This window comes from Ictidomys tridecemlineatus, chromosome X, assembly GCF_052094955.1.
Source record: "Ictidomys tridecemlineatus isolate mIctTri1 chromosome X, mIctTri1.hap1, whole genome shotgun sequence".
NCBI lineage: Eukaryota > Metazoa > Chordata > Mammalia > Rodentia > Sciuridae > Ictidomys > Ictidomys tridecemlineatus.
In genome coordinates, this window is record NC_135493.1 from 115,198,700 (window position 1) to 115,214,780 (window position 16,081).

General features: G+C 39.5%; 1 protein-coding gene across 1 annotated transcript in view; it reads right to left on the minus strand.

The window, feature by feature from the left end:
* Positions 1–9,777: 9,777 nt before the first annotated feature.
* The window catches only part of Syap1 (synapse associated protein 1), a 33,019-nt gene continuing 26,715 nt past the window's right edge, over positions 9,778–16,081 (minus strand). Inside the window, exons 7-9 of the mRNA XM_005316004.5 lie at positions 14,461–14,519; positions 13,863–14,010; positions 9,778–11,555 (exon numbers count right to left, since the gene is read on the minus strand). Coding sequence (XP_005316061.1) covers positions 11,428–11,555; positions 13,863–14,010; positions 14,461–14,519 — 335 coding nt within the window. The 3' untranslated portion in view covers positions 9,778–11,427. The remainder of the gene's footprint in view (positions 11,556–13,862; positions 14,011–14,460; positions 14,520–16,081) is intronic.

Genomic DNA, 16,081 nt, shown 5'->3' on the forward strand with positions numbered 1-16,081 from the left:
ATGAGGAAAAAGCTCTGATGCTTTTATGTTGGCCCTCTCATCACACCCATGTGTGTACACACACACACACACACACACACACACACACACACACACACTTCACCCTGGCTGTGATTCTTTTCTTTTTTTAAAATTACTTTTATTTGGTGCTAGGATTGAACCCAGGGTCTTGTGCATGCAATCTACCACTGAGTTACATCCCAAACCCACACATTATTTCTGTGTCAATATTATCTACAACTTAGTCATATAGTGTCTTATGTATACATTCTTTTTCTTATTTAACTAGTGTGTATATGTGTGGTGCTGGAGATGGAACCCAGGGCTTCATGCATGCTAGGCAACTGCTCTGCCACTCAGCTACATCCCCAGCCCAAGAATATACAGTTTAAAATTAGGCCAGACGTGGTGGTGCATGCCTGTAATCTCAGCGATTTGGGAAACTGATCACAAATTCCAGGCCAGTCTCAGCAATTTAGTGAGGGGCCCCAAGCAACTTGGCAAAACCCTGTCTCAAAAAATAAAAAGGGGCTGGGCTCAGTGGCGCAAGCCTGTAATCCCAGCGGCTTGGGAGACTGAGACAGGAGGATTTCAAGTTCAAAACCAGCCTCAGCAATGTCGAGGTGCTAAGCAACTCAGTAGGACCCTGTCTCTAAATAAAATACAAAATAGGGCTTGGGATGTGGCTCAGTGGTTGAGTGCCCCTGAGTCCCTGAGTTCAATCCCCAGTACCAAAAAAAAAAAAAAAAGATATAACTGCTGTTAACAGTTTGGTGTAAGCCTTCAACATCTGTTTTTCTATGCATATACATGCCTAACACATGCATATATACATGTGCATATTTGGAGGAATAATATAATTAAGTATAATAATATTAAATATTTTCATAACTTGCCTTTTATATTTAATTCAACATTATGTGATGAATTTTCTCATGTCAAAAGAAGAGCTTCATCTTTTCATCTTTTCTTTTTTTTTTTTTTGGTTGTGGGCATTGAACCAGGGATCCTGTGCATGCTAAGCACATGCTCTGCCACTTAATGACACCCCCAGCCCCAGAGCCCCATCGTTTTAAGCACTCAACAAAATCCCTTATTCAAAAGAAATCACAAGCAGGCCTGTGCAACGAAACAAATCGACTCAGTTGCCCAGATAGACTCAGAACTAGGCCTTTCCCTTCCCCATAGGCCTCAGGCTTGCTGGGAGCTACAGTGTTAATCTGAAGGGCAATGACTCAGCTTCTCATTTGCATAACCATGGAGCACTGCATGCAATTGATTTTCAAGTTAAAAGCTGTATGTTTCTTTTAATGTATTATTTTGAAGAATGAGACCTTTCTTTACACATGCCTCAAAGAACTGCTGCAAGCATTTGAGCTGGGATTCACCCTCAGTGTGCCAGTAGCCATCACCTGGCACTTGTTTTTCCAGAAGCATAGCCTTTTCTTTTTTTCTGTTGCCAATTATTGCAGGTTTTTGTGGAAATGAATAAAAATTTGAGAGCCTTCTTTTTGGAGGGTTTATCTTTTCATTATTTTATGTCCCTGTTAGTTTTTTTTTTTCTTTTTGTTTTCCTTGGTCTCTGATACAGTTTCTCCTATTTTTTCCCTAGCTATGTGGTATCACAGGTTGATGGTAATTTTCTCTTTTGGTTAAATTTTTCACGTAGCTTAGTTGACCCTGTATTTAAATTTTATGTAGGTGGGATCATTCTGTCTTACTTTTTCTGCTTAACCTTTTATTTGTAAGTCTTAGGTTCATTCACATCACTGTGTGTAGCTGGGTTTTTTGTTGCTGTTGTTTGTTTATTTGTTTGTTTAGGTACCAGGAATTGAATCCAGGGGTGCTTAACTACCGAGTCACATCCCCAGCCCTTTTTATTTTTTATTTTGATACAGGGTCTCACCAAGTTGCTTAGGGCCTTCATAAATTGCTGAGGCTGGCTTTGAACTTGTGATCCTCCTGCCTCAGCCTCCCCCACCCCCAGCTGCTGGGATAACAGGCATTTGCCACTGCTCCTGGCTTAGCTGTTATTTTTTCATGCTCTTTGATTCTCATGATGGTACCATAGTATAATTCCAATCTGCTGTTGTTGGACATTTGGGTTGGGTACAGCTTGAGGTCATTAGAACACCAGTATTATGGATATTATTGCACAGTTTACCTAATGGCCCATGCCTTAGGATATATTTCTCTTCCTCTTTACTAAGTAACGGTAATTATCTTCATAAGTGGTTATTCCATTTTGTGCTCACTAGGACAAGTCAGAGAGAGGGACACAGTCAACTTTTCATTTAAGTAATGTCAGTTTTGGCTTTTCCCAAAGAGACTGTGACTATGCCAGCCTACACTTTCTCCAACTTTTCTATTGTTTCACATGCTTAACTTTTGCTAGTTTTAGACTTTTATATGTTTGACCATTGGTGGGTATGAAATCCATTACTTAAGGGCTGGCATTGTGGCTCAGATCAGGCGAGGCAGGAAGCGACCAAAGGAGGCAGATTTAAAAGGGACACTGAACAGGCTTTATTGAGATATCACTCCCTGGCGGAACTCCATCAGACCCACAGAGGGACAGAGGGACAGAGGAAGCTCGACCGGACTGGACTTTTATGGGGCTTACAGCAGGAAGGGAAGGGCTTAGGACAGGAAAAGGTGTTTTTAGAGTCCCTTGCCCCCTTGGAGTTGGTCAGGGAAATTGGCTGAACTCCAGGATTGACCAGAGGGTCCTGCTGACTGACAGGAGATCTGGCTGATTGACAGGCGTTTCCGCTGGCATCTGATTGATGTTCTTTTCCGGTGAGGGCTGCTTTGTTCTAAGTTGCCACTAAGTCGCCACCACCGACCTAACACTCAGCACCACATAAAAGTAAAAAAAGGTATTGTGTTATGTCCATCTACACCTAAAAAAATATATATATAAAAAAGATATCCCTTACTTAAAATATTTGTATACAATTTTATTATATGGGTGAGTCATCATTTGTTCAAATCAAGCTTATGGCAGCCAAGTGAGGTGGCATACACCTGTAGTCCCGGCAGTCTGGGAGACTGATGCAGGAGGATCACAAGTTCAAAGCCAGGCTCAGTGACTTAGTGAGGCCTAAGCAATGTTGTGAGATCCTGTCTCTAAATAAAAACTAAAAAGAGCTGGGGATGTGGCTCAGTGGTTAAGTACCCTGGATTCTATCCCTGGTACAAAAAAAAAAAAAAAAAATATGGCATAAGATATGTGCTTAGTTCCCAATTTTTCTATTTTACAATCGAAGCAATGTTTGTTCAATTACTTCCTTTGAATAAATTCCAAGAGTAAAACTGCTGGATTAAATGTTCTCTATATTTAAATTTTGATCCAAATTACCCAACTGTCATTTGGAAATATTGAACAATTTTACATCCCCGTGGACAATGTTTTATATATCATTTCCCCTACACACCTGTCAAAAGTAGGTATTTCTTCTCATGTGTGGTAGCACACTCCTGTAATCCTAGCAACTTGGGAGGCTGAAGCAGGAGAATCACAAGTTTAGGCCAGCTTGGGCAACTGAAGGAGACACTTTTAAAATACAAAATGAAAATGACTGGGGTGAGGGGCTGGGGTTGTGGCTCAGCGGTACAGCACTCGCCTAGCATGTGTGAGGCCCTGATTTTAATCCTCAGCACCACACACAAAAAAATAAAAAAGTAAAATAAAGGTCTTGTGTCCAACTACAAGTAAAAAAATAATTAAAAAAAGAAAATGGCTGGAGTGTAGTTCAGTGGTGGAGGACCCCTGGTTTCAATCTCCAGTACTGCCAAAAAAAAAGTTGATGTTTCTTTAAAAAACACCTGAGTGAGGCATGCATTTAGAAGTCAAATTACAAAGTTGGAGAATTCTAGCTGGGCCTGGTGGCACAGGCCTACAATGAAAGTGGCCTCCGAGGCTGAGTCAGGAGGATCGAGAGTTCAAAGCCAGCCTCAGCAATTTAGCGAGGCACTAAGTAACTCAGTGAGACCCTGTCTCTAGATAAAATACAAAATAGGGCTGGGGATGTGGTTCAGTGGTTAAGCATCCCTGAGTTCAATCCCTGGTACTAAAAGAAAAAAAAAATCAAATTACAGAAGGCTTTTAAAACAACAGAGATCTTATAATCTGCCCTTCCTTGGGTTTCCTACTTCCCAGGAATCACCATTTAAAACTCTTTGTCAGTTTCTTCTATTTGCTTCTATATCTTATAATAATATGCTTATACCATTCAACCTTGATTTTCATTTTTAGATAGTGGCAGAAACTGCAAGTTGCTTACCATGCTACCAGTTTTTCCTTAGGCTTCAGAAGTAGCTGCCTGTAGAATTCCCAAGCCTTTCCTGGCTTCTGAAGCATGAAAATGTTCTTGTCATCACTTGGCTGCTGTTGCAAGCTCTTCTATTTTTGTCATTTATGAATTTATACCTTTTCCTCTTCATCTTTCCCCCCACTCCCCCTTGTGTACTGGGGATTGAATGCAGATGTTCTTTACCATTACCGCAAAACAAACAAAAAATTGCAGAGTGACTTGGTCATTTTGGTGTATCCAGGTTTTGCATTGTCTAAGTGCAGCAATGGTAGAGGGTATTATATACTTAATGAGTATTATCAGGATTACAGTGTATTACTATAGTAGGAGTCAACAAAATCTTCTATTTTGATTAATTGATCCATTTTTTTTCTATATAAATGTCACAGAAAAGGGTAAACTTCGGAGTTTTAGCTCTTGCTAAAACTAAGATCAGCTAAGATCATCAGAAAAGAGCAAGGCAGAGCACTGCATATTATCATTGTTGACATGATAAATCACACCATAGCCTTATAGTACAAAATCCATTGAGTCTGTGGGGTAGAATGATTTTTTTTGGTAGGGAGGAGGTGATATTGGGTATCGAACCCAGGAGGAGCACTTTAACACTGAGCCACATACCTAGTCCTTTTTTTTTTTTTAATTTTGAGACAGGGTCTTGCTTAATTTTAAGTTGTTAAGGGTGTTGAGGTTGGCCATAAACTTGGGATCCTCCTGCCTCTGCTTCCTGAGCTGCTTGGGATTATAGGTGTAAGCCAGATGTCTCTCTGTCTTTGTCTCTGTCTCTGTCTCTCTCTCTCTCTCTCTCTCTCTCTCTCTGTGTGTGTGTGTGTGTGTGTGTGTGTATGTGCATGGCAGTACTGAGAATAACCTCAAGCAAGGCAAGTGGTCTGTCTACCACTGAGCTACATCCTCAGTCTAAGGATGATGTTTTATTATGAAGGACAATTCATTGGACTGGAGTAAAATGCTACATTAAAAGTAAAATATGTTATTAAAACTCCATATTATCTCAATCTAACATTGAAGCCTCCTGTGCAGATCTGGCTGTGCCCTGCCCTGAGTTACTCCATGATGAATAGAACAGCAGTTATCAGACTGTGCCTAGCTCTGAGTTATTTCATTCTGTGAAGCACTAGTCTGCCATGAGTTATTCCATTTTGAGTACAAGTACCAAGGTTGAATGACTCTATACCTTGTTTGTACAAGTAAACAACCACCATCTGCACAGCACAACCATAAGGCTCACATTGATAAATTAATTGTGTGCTTACCAAATTAAATTAGAAGCACGTGGCTGTGTGGGTGTGTTGGTCCATGTCAGAGAAACCAGGCTGGTGGTGGGTTTAGCAACCTCTCTGGATGTTCCTCCCTCATCTGAAACCCATAAGAGGAGAAGCACCCCAAGACTTTACAGAGACACACCAACCTGTCATCAGACTATCCTGCGAAGGAGGTCATCAGACCATGCTGTGAAGGAAGTTGACAAGGGATAAACCTCTGAACTCTTCCAACTCTCTGTCTCCCCATTCTAGCCTAGAATAAATTCTGAGCTCTGACAACTGCACATCCTGAACAAGTTCTTTGGTTCTTATTTTGTATGTGTGGTTCTGGGGACTGAACCCAGGGCGCTCTACCATTGAGCTACATCCCCAGCCATTTTTGAGCAAGAGTCTTCCTAAATTGCAGAGGCTGGCCTGGAACTCTCTATGCTCCTGCCTCAGCCTCCAGACTCCCTGGAATTATAGGCAGGTACCACTGCTTTGGCAGGTTCTAAACCTTCATCTGACTATCTACAGTGACTCTTTTGCATTTGTATTTGTTCTTGGCTTTGGCTCTCAGTGTGGCCTCCAAAACCCCTGTGACTGACTTAACCCTTACCTCACCTTTCTGTGTTAAAATATGTGTGTGTGTGTATATACACACAAACATAAGTATATATATATATATATATATATATATATATATATATAATTTGTATAACATGATATAGGACTTGAGTGTTATACATATTAGTGGTTAAGATTAGAATAAAAGAACCTGTGATCACTGGCCTTATGATTATCAGGTGACCCATGAATATTTGCTAATGTAGCCTGTGAATTTATTGTTATCCAATAAATTCTTATATTGTGAAAAGACACAAATGTGTTTGGTCTATATTCATTGAATATCTCACCCATGATATCTGCCTACAAGGTACGTTTGAAATATTTACAGGTTCTCTCTTCCAAAATAGAATTTTTATCTATTCAGGAACAACCATTATAACTTACATTTACCACTAAAAGCAATGTTTGCTTATTCAGGACAAAGTGTAACATAATTTTCATTTTGGAAATAAATTAGGATTGAACAAATACCGTAAAAAGATCATAGTTTAACCACTGAAATTATACATGGCTTACTTCTTTAGTGTGAAAACCAGATAAATAATTTGGTGTGAGGCAGACAGTGGCTGAGGGTTGGGCTTGGAAAAAAATTCTTATTTTTCAGCCCAGGAGGAGTTTATTACATTTTTGTTGATTCCATTTTCTATACCCACATTATTTTTACATAATTTTTCCTGCCTGACAGACATCTTCACAGCAACCCATCAAGATAATGTTACAACAGCACAGGGAACCAGGTTAGCAGTTTATAAGTAATGATGCTAATAAGTCAGATTTGTTCCTGAGATACAAAATCAAGGGTAAATGGTCTATCCATGCGTGTGCAATGCACATCTGTAGGAAAAAAAAAATGTTATGATGATTGTTGAGAACTACATAATGACTTGTGATTAAAGTTTCATGTATGTATATCATCTGTCATGACTCTTTTTTTTTTTTTTTGGTGGTGGTGCTAGGGATTGAACCCAGGGCCTATGCATGCAAGGCAAGAACTTTACCAACTTTACCAACTGAGCCACATCCCCAGCCCTGTCATGACTCTTTAGTTTTCTTTTTTCAGTAATGGGGATTGAACCCAGGGATGCTATATCCCAAGCCCTTTTTATGTTTTTGTGGTGCTGGGGATTGAATTTTGGGCCTCCTGAACACTAGGTAATTACTCTATCATTGAGCCATAATGCCCAGCCTGCCCTTTTCATTTTTGAGAAATATACTCACTAAATTGTAAAGGGCCTTGCTAAATTGCTGAGGCTGTCCTTCAATTTGTGATCTTCCTGCCTCAGCCTCCTGAGTCGCTGGGATTTACAGGTGTGCACCAAGGCTCTCAGCTGCCTCGTTAGTTTTCTAAGCACCATCATTTTGTGGTACTATAACATATATTTTGAAATTTTCTATTTTGTTTTGTGGTTTTGGGAATGGAATCTTGGGCTTCAACATGCTAAGCTCTACCACTGAGCCATGTCTCCAGCCCTTATTTTTTTTTTTATATATAAACAGTTTGTGGAAGTAATCATTTACTAAAATGGCCCATATTTCCCTTAACAAAACTGATTGTAGGGCTGGGGCTGCAGCTCAGTGGCAGAACACTTGCCTAGCATGTCTGAGGCCCTGGGTTCAATCCTTAGCACAACATGGAAGTACATAAAAGCCTGCTGTTCATACACAACTAGAAAAAAAAATTGAAAAATTTACACTATAAGCTGTATAAAAATTTCTACCAGTTCATATATATTTTGGTCCTGGGAATTTAATCCCGGGCTTTGGAAAATGCTAGGTAAATCCTGTACCATTGAGCTACATCATCACTCTTTTTGTTTTTGAGACAGGATCCTGCTCAATCCATGACACTGGCCTTGGAATTTGTAATCTTTTTGCTTCAGTCTTCAGAGTAGCTGGGATAACAGCCCTGTGCCTCTATGCCTGCCTGGCTTCAGTTGTATTTTTAAAAGCTGAAAAGCAAATTTGCTAAGATTGAATGTACCTCATTTTCATAATTGAAAAATGTTTCTTTACTTAAGAATGGGTGGGGAATCTCATTAACAGAAAGAACAACCACATCCAATTTAAATTTTAGAAACACACTCAGAGCCCTGGTTTTAAAAATTCTTTTGGTACTAGGGATTGAACCCAGGGGCACTTAACCACTGAACCACATCCCCAGCCCTTTGAGACAGGGTCTTACTAAGTTGCCCAGGCTGGCCTCAAATTTGTGATCTTCCTGCCCAGTCTCTGAAGTTACTTGGATTACTGGTATGCTGGGGTCAGAATCCTATTTTTTTTTTTTGTTGTTGTTGTTAGATGGACACAATACCCTTATTTTTGTGTGGTTCTGATTCGATCAGTGCCTCACCCATGGTAGGCAAGTGCTCTACCACTGAGTCACACCCGCAGCCCTTTTTTGCATTTTATTTAGAGACTGAGTTGCTAAGCGCCTGGCTATTGCTGAGGCTGGCTTTGAACTCGTGATCCTCCTGTCCTAGCCTCCTGAGCCCTAGGGATTATAGGCGTGCATCACCATGCCTGGCCTAGAGCCCTAGTTTTTTAATACCAAAGCAAAGGAGGCAAATCAAATATTCCTAGTTAGATATGATCTTATTTTTTTGATAAGTGTCTTAACATTCATCAGTAAGCTTTTTTTTTAGTGTGTATACTAAGAGCCAGGCGCTGTCATGAACAGATGTGCTTGTATCTAGGATTTTTTTCATCTGCTTAAAAACACGTAACATGTTTCTTTTCTTCCAGTAAATTGTTAAAAAACAAAATTAAAATTCTCCCTTCAATAGGGTTATTTCAGAAGTTGCCAGTCATCTATGAATCCAAACTCAGAAATAAACAACTGTGGCACTATAAGTAGAATTTTTTTTTTTTTTAAACCAGGGATTGAACTCAGGGGCACTCAACCAGTGAGCTACACCCTCAGCCCTATTTATATATATATTTTTAAATATAGTTTTTAGGGGCTGGGGTTGTGGCTCAGTGTTAGGGCACTTGCCTCGCATGCCTGAGACACTGGATTCAATCCTTAGCACCACATTAAAAAAAAATTAGATAAAATAAAGACATCATGTCCATCTACAACTAAAAAAATTTTAGAAAACATTTTTAGATGTTTATGACCTTTATTTATTCATTTATTTATATGTGGTGCTGAGAATTGAACCCAGCGTCATACATGTGCTAGGCAAGTGCTCTACCACTGAGCCACAACCCCAGCCCTGTTTTTTGTATTTTTATTTAGAGACACTTAGGGCCTCACTTTTGCTAAGGCTGGCTTTGAACTTGAGATCCTCCTGCCTCAGCCTCCTGAGTTGCTGGGTTTGCAGGAGTGTGCCACCATGCCTGGCAACAAGTGGAAATCTTTTGATAATGAGGCTGATGTTTGATAGCATACATGAGTTTATTGCTATAACCCAAATAACACTATCTGAAGCAGCCTGGCTCATTCACATGTGCCCATCTACAAACACAAGGGTAATGCTTAAGATCCATTCCCAGTTGACTTATTGCCTATGCCTTTGCCAGAGGACCAGAGACTAAGTTTTATGAGTCCAAGAATATCAATATGTACGTTTTTCTTATAAAGAAATGTCTTGATTTTATTCCCCTTTATGAAATAAAGGTTGCTTGAAAAATACAGAAGGTTTGGGAAAACAAATGCTTAGCAAGTTCCTAATGTTCAACCACCTTGCTCCTTTAAAAAAATCGTATTCTACGAACATGCGCCTGCTGGTATAGCAGAATACAAGTTTTAATCAATAAGTTCTAGAGTCGTACTCAAGAATACAATTCCATAAAGACTGACAGTTTAATTAAGACAAAGCTAGAACATGTACATGTAGTGACCATTAAAAGAACAATAGACGTTAAGGTGAATGGGCTTCTGAATGTGATTAATACAAAAAAGGACAGAGGATAGAAGGCTCCACTGTCTACAAACTATGAAAACCATGAAGTAAAATTTGTGGTATAGTTTTTTTTTTTTTTTTTTTTAAGAAGAGGCCCAAGGGAATTTTTTTATTTATTTTTTTTTTGGTACCTGGAGATTATACTTAATCATTGAGCCACATTCCCAGACCTTTTTCTTTTGAGACAGGGTCTCGATAAGTTGCTGAGGCTGGCTTTGAACTTATGATCCTCCTGTCTCAGACTTTCGAGTCGAGCCACTGCAATTGCAGGTGTGCACCATAGTGCCACAGAAAGACACGTTTTTTACAAACACGTCTGCACAGTTTTTTTGTTGTTTTGGTTCTGGGTATTGAACCCAGGGACTCACACATGATAGGCAATCACTCCACCACTGAACTTATACCTCCAGTCCTTTTTATGTTGAGAGAAGATCTCACTAAGTTGCTCAGGCTGGCTTCAAACTTGCATCCCTATTATCTAAGTTTCCCAAGTAATTGGAATTACAGGGGCTCCCCACCATGCCCAGATATTTTTTTAAAATTGCTTTGCTGGTGATCAAACTCAGAGCCTAGAGAGTCTATCACTGAGCTACATCCCCAGCCCTTTTTATTTTTTGAGACGGGGTATTGCTACATTGCCCAGGCTGGCCTCAAACTTGAGGTTCTCCTGGCTTGCTCTCCTCAGTTGCTGGGACTACAGGAGTGCCCCCTGTGCCAGGCTATAGCTTATCTTAATGTCCAATTGTGTGATGTTTATATAATTAAAATCAACTTCACTATTTTACCTTTTGGCTTTCAGATGGAATTTTAGAAAATACCTAGCAAGGAAATAGTCCTGAAAGTGCTTCCTCTTAAGTTCTTTGGTATAATTTGGTCATTTTGATAGTAATCAATCCATTAAGTACTTTAACATCATGTATCAACAAAAATGCAATGAGGAATATGAATGTTTTGAAAACCACGACTGAAGACTAAATTGTATTTCTGTCCTTGTGGAAAACATAACCTAAAATTTTACCTGTGTTTCTGTGGCAAAGATATTCCCTACTGCCTATAAGAACATCTCTAATTCAATTTCTATTAAAGAAATGCTACCCATAAAACATCCCTTTTCTTGATTATTAGAATAACCGTTCTATACACTTTTTTAAAGTAGAAGAGGCAAGTGTCAGCTGGAAAAAAGAATAATTTGGAATTTCATAAAGTTACGCTCTTGTGCCTTCTGACTCATCGAGCGAACGCTTAACATCTAGAATTTCATGTCACTTTGTAGAATGTTTAGATTATTATTATTATTTTAATTTCAGGAGGCAGCTAGTTTTCTTCCTGGAGCATCTTCTCTATTTCTTTATCCCAATTTTCATCCCGCTTCTCTGATTCTGTCACCACTTCATATTCTTGAAGCTCCTGTTGTAGCTCCTTTTCCCAATCAGCAGAATCTTCTGCAAGGAACAAAGGAGAAGGAAAAGAAAGATTTTTTGCTGAACTCATGCTGGCGGTAGTAACAATTCAGGCAACTTTAATTACCTATGCGAGTCCTAGCCATGATAATTTATTTTTGTGGCTCTGGGGATAGAACCCAAGGGCCTCACATAAGCTAGGCAAGCTCCCCACCACTGAGCTAGCTCCCCAGCCCAATGTCTCAAGCTTCTTTATGCACTCAGAAAAAAAATTAAAGTGATCAAGGAACAATATAATTATAACAATTTATTAATATGGAAACAAAGATGTCAGCCTCTGCTTGCCTCCTCAGGGGTCTCTGCTACTAGTGTCATTACCCATTAAAGGAAGCCGTGGAAAGTTTTCTCTTGCTATTGCCTACAACACACTGGCTCATGCACTCACTCCTTCCTTCTGTGGTGGCCAGAACCTACCCTTCTCTTATCAAAAAACAGACAGGAAGTGGGTGGGCTCTGGAGTGCAGGTTTTCACTTGCCCACTTACTTCTCTTGGCCATGCCCTACACCCTTCTTTCTCAATTCTGTCCTCAGAGTTCCTCTGAGATGGTAAGCAAATAGGGTTCAGGTTCACCTTTCTAGGCCACTTTTCTGAACAACTGTGGGAACTGCTGGTTTGTTGGATGTCCTGTAAATCTGAAAAAGGTTTCTTGCTTTTTTTTTTTTTTTTCCTTTTGGGTATTGGAGATGGAACCCAGGGCCCAGGGGCACTTTACCACTGAGCTACATTTGGTGTCCTTTTAATTAAAAAAATTTTTTTTTCTTAAATATTTTTTTTAGGTGTAGATGGACACAACACAATGCCTTTATTTATTTTTTTTAATGTGGTGCTGAGGATCGAACCCAGGTCCCGCCCATGCTAGGCGAGTGCTCTATCGCTGAGCCACAATCCCAGCCCCTTAATTTTTTATTTTGAGAAAGGGTCTTGCTAAGTTGCTGAGGCTGGTCTTGAACTTACCATCCTCCGGTGTGAGCCAGTGACTTGGGATTATAGGTGTGCACCACTGCACTCAGCTAAACTCTTCATTTGATAATGATTAACTCAATCTTTTTTTTTTTTTGATGGTACTAGGAATTGAATGCAGGAGGAGCACTTTACCACAGAGCTACATCTCCAGCCCTTTCTGTTTTTTATTTTGAGAGTTCAAAATAGGTTGGTGAGCTGGGTGGCACATGCCTATAATCTCAGTGTCTCCGGAGACTGAGGCAGGAGAACTACGAATTCAAAGTCAACTCAGCAAAAGTGAGGCAGTAAGCAACTCAGCGAGACCCTGTCTCTAAATAAAATATAAAATAGGGCTGGGGATGTGGCTTAGTGGTCAAGTGCCTCTGAGTTCAATCCCAAGTACCCCACCCCCCAAAATAAGTTGGCAAGCCTGGTCCTGAACTTGGGGGTTTCACCAGGGGAGCTTAAATATCAAACCAAACTCCCAAATCTTTTGGGAGTGCTTAAGATAGAGAAACATAAGGTCTGATCATGTTTGCTAGCATCTACCTTCTAGTAGGAACAGAAATATATACTTTTTTGCAGTGCTGGGCATTAAACCCAGGGCTTCATGCAAGCTAGGCAAGTGCTATATCCCTAACCTCTATTCTGCAGATTTTAATTGGCTTTATTTACAATTCTTGAATTGGGGCAGCAAGTCCTGATGACAAGGGGTACAGAATGCCATTGAGAATCAAATTTTTTTCTTTTTTTTTTTTGTGGTGCTGGGAATGGAAGCCAGGGCTTTGCACATGCTAGGCAAGTGCTCTACCACTGAGCCACAGCCCCAGCCCTCCAAAAATCAACTTTGATGCCAAATTTACATTGCAGTTTTATATACTGGCTTTCCCTCTCTCTTTCGGTTTCTTGTTTTTCCATTGTATTTTTGGTACCAAGGATTGAACCCAGAGGCTTTAACCACTGAGCCACATCATCAGCCCCCTTAATATATATATATATAATATTATTATAATATATTATATAATTAACATAATATATAATCATATTATTATATAGTTTTATGTTACATTAATTATATATTACATTAATAATATACAATATTATATATAATTAATATAATTTATATATATAATATGTATATAAATAATTTTTTTGAGATGGGGTATAACTATGTTGCCCAGGCTGCCTGCCTTTGAACCAATTTTTCTGCCACGTATCTGGGATTACAAGTGCATGTCATCATACCTGGCTGTATATCAGCTTAAAGATAACATTTTTATGCAATCAATGTTGGATTTAAGGAAAAGAACAAGTTTCTTTCTTTTTTATTCATTTTTTTTTTTTACCTTCGAGTCCAGCTGTCTCATTTTCCTTTTTGTCAAGCACAAGTTGCTCCATTTCCTTCCTTAAATCCTCCTGATTTAAGTTACAGGCATCGAAGGCATCACTGACAAACTCAGAAACGCCTGGGCTAGTAGAAATCTCCTCCTCATCCTGAAATGCAACACAAGAGTTCTTGAAATGATTTCCTCGGTGACATTTATGCGCTAGAATTCTGGCCTACAGTTGTCTCAGTGGAATACAGCCTGGTTTTTGTTCTCTCCTCTGCTAGCTGGAAGACAGTGACCACTGCTCTCCAACCGTCTAACTTGCACAGTTGCTTGGTAACTAAATGAGTTACCACCCGAGGCTATTATTTGTTCTCACAGTCTGGATCACTCTCACCATTTCTTCTAATCCCTGCTGAGCACATCTAGAATGATTTATGCCAGCAAGTCACCTAGTGTCAGCTGTTGGTCCTTGACTATTCAAATACTGGACTCCTTATCTTAGAAACAGATAAGACCCACACTCCTAAGCAGTCTTAAGCGGTATCAGAGATCGTTAACTCAGTTACTTCATTTTCAGACATCAACTACTAGGTACAACATAAAACTGTATTACCTCTTGAGTTTTAAGCTGAGATTTGATTACGACAGGTGGCGTTTTGGGCCGTACTGCCTCTAAGAAGTGAGAATAAAAGAGAATAATTGCTTGATTCAGTTCTGAATACATATTACAATAACTGCTAAAATATCCACAAGTATAATGATGCTAAATAATTTTCAGAAATGATATTCTATATTTTCAGCTTTTTGTTAAGTTATTACAAGAAATAGCCATGAGCAACCATCTCAAACTCTTGCTTTTGGGGATATTTTAATGTTACCATATTGATTGCCCCCATTTTTTGACGGGGGTACCAGGGATTATCTCAGGGGGCACTCAGCCACTGAGCCACATCCCCAGCCCTATTTTGTATTTTATTTAGAGCCTTCGCTGTTACTGAGGCTGGCTTTGAACTCACCATCCTCCTGCCTCAGCTTCCCGAGCTGCTGGGATTACAGGCATGCACCACTGTGCCCAGCTCTTGAATGCCCTTTATATAAAAATTTCCAGCAGGAAATAATTTTTGACTTCAGTGTTAGCAAAATTAATTCTGATCTTTGAGGATAATGAGAATGGAAGTTGTTTAGCAAAGTTTCCCTGTTGTCAATACTTAGTCACAGTATTCTCTTTCTCATGGGCCTCATATTTCTATCTTAATAAACTTAAAGATTGACAGTCTTTACCAAATACTGTCTTAAGTCCATTTTGTTACACAGGCAGTATTTGGCAAAATGGTTATTTTTCAGTAAAAGTAATATTTAAAAAAAAGGATAGACCATTGGGATGCAATATCAACATGTATAGGCCAAACGACAAATCACCCTGTGGGGAGGAACTTCATTATATTTACCTGACCCTAATGCAGTTTTGGAGTCTTTTCAACAGTCTATACAACCCTAATCTTAGGTCATGCTGTTTTCCTTAATCATCTAAAATTCTGCAAACTAAAATTACCCAACTTATTGTGGGATGAATGTCCAGGTGCAATTAGTACCTACCTATACACAGCGGGTGCTCATACAAAATTAAAAATATTGCACAAAATACATTTTTTGGGGGGCTGAGGATATAGCTCAGTTGGTAGACTGCTTGCCTTTCATGCACAAGGCCCTGGGTTCAATTCCAGTACCACAAACAACAAACAAACAAACTACAGTTTATTTTGTATTACTCAATCAAACCCAAGGCCTCATGCATGCTAGGCAAGTGTTGTACCACTGAGCCACATCCCCAGCACCTACATTCCTTATTTTAATTAGTATAAGATATTTAATAGGTGCAAATAGTTGCTGATATCATAAAAGTCTTTCTCTCACAACCACGCCTAACATGTCACAAGAAGAAAGCATCAAATGTTTAACTGAATAGAACTGAGCTTGGAGCGGGACACTTGTAATTTGGGGCACAACGGAGCTTTGCTCTACTCCACAGACCACACATACAGAGGAAACGAGGTTGAATGACAGTCCGAGAAACAAAGGGAAGGAGAGTGACTGAATGACAGTGGAGGTCAGGAAGTAGAACATGGTAAAGGGAAAGAATAGAGATGTGGGGAAGATGATTGGTGTTGGAGAGAGAAAAAAAAAAAAACCACCAAGAATAGCAAAGTAATGGAAGGCCTGGGGAAGATATGGGT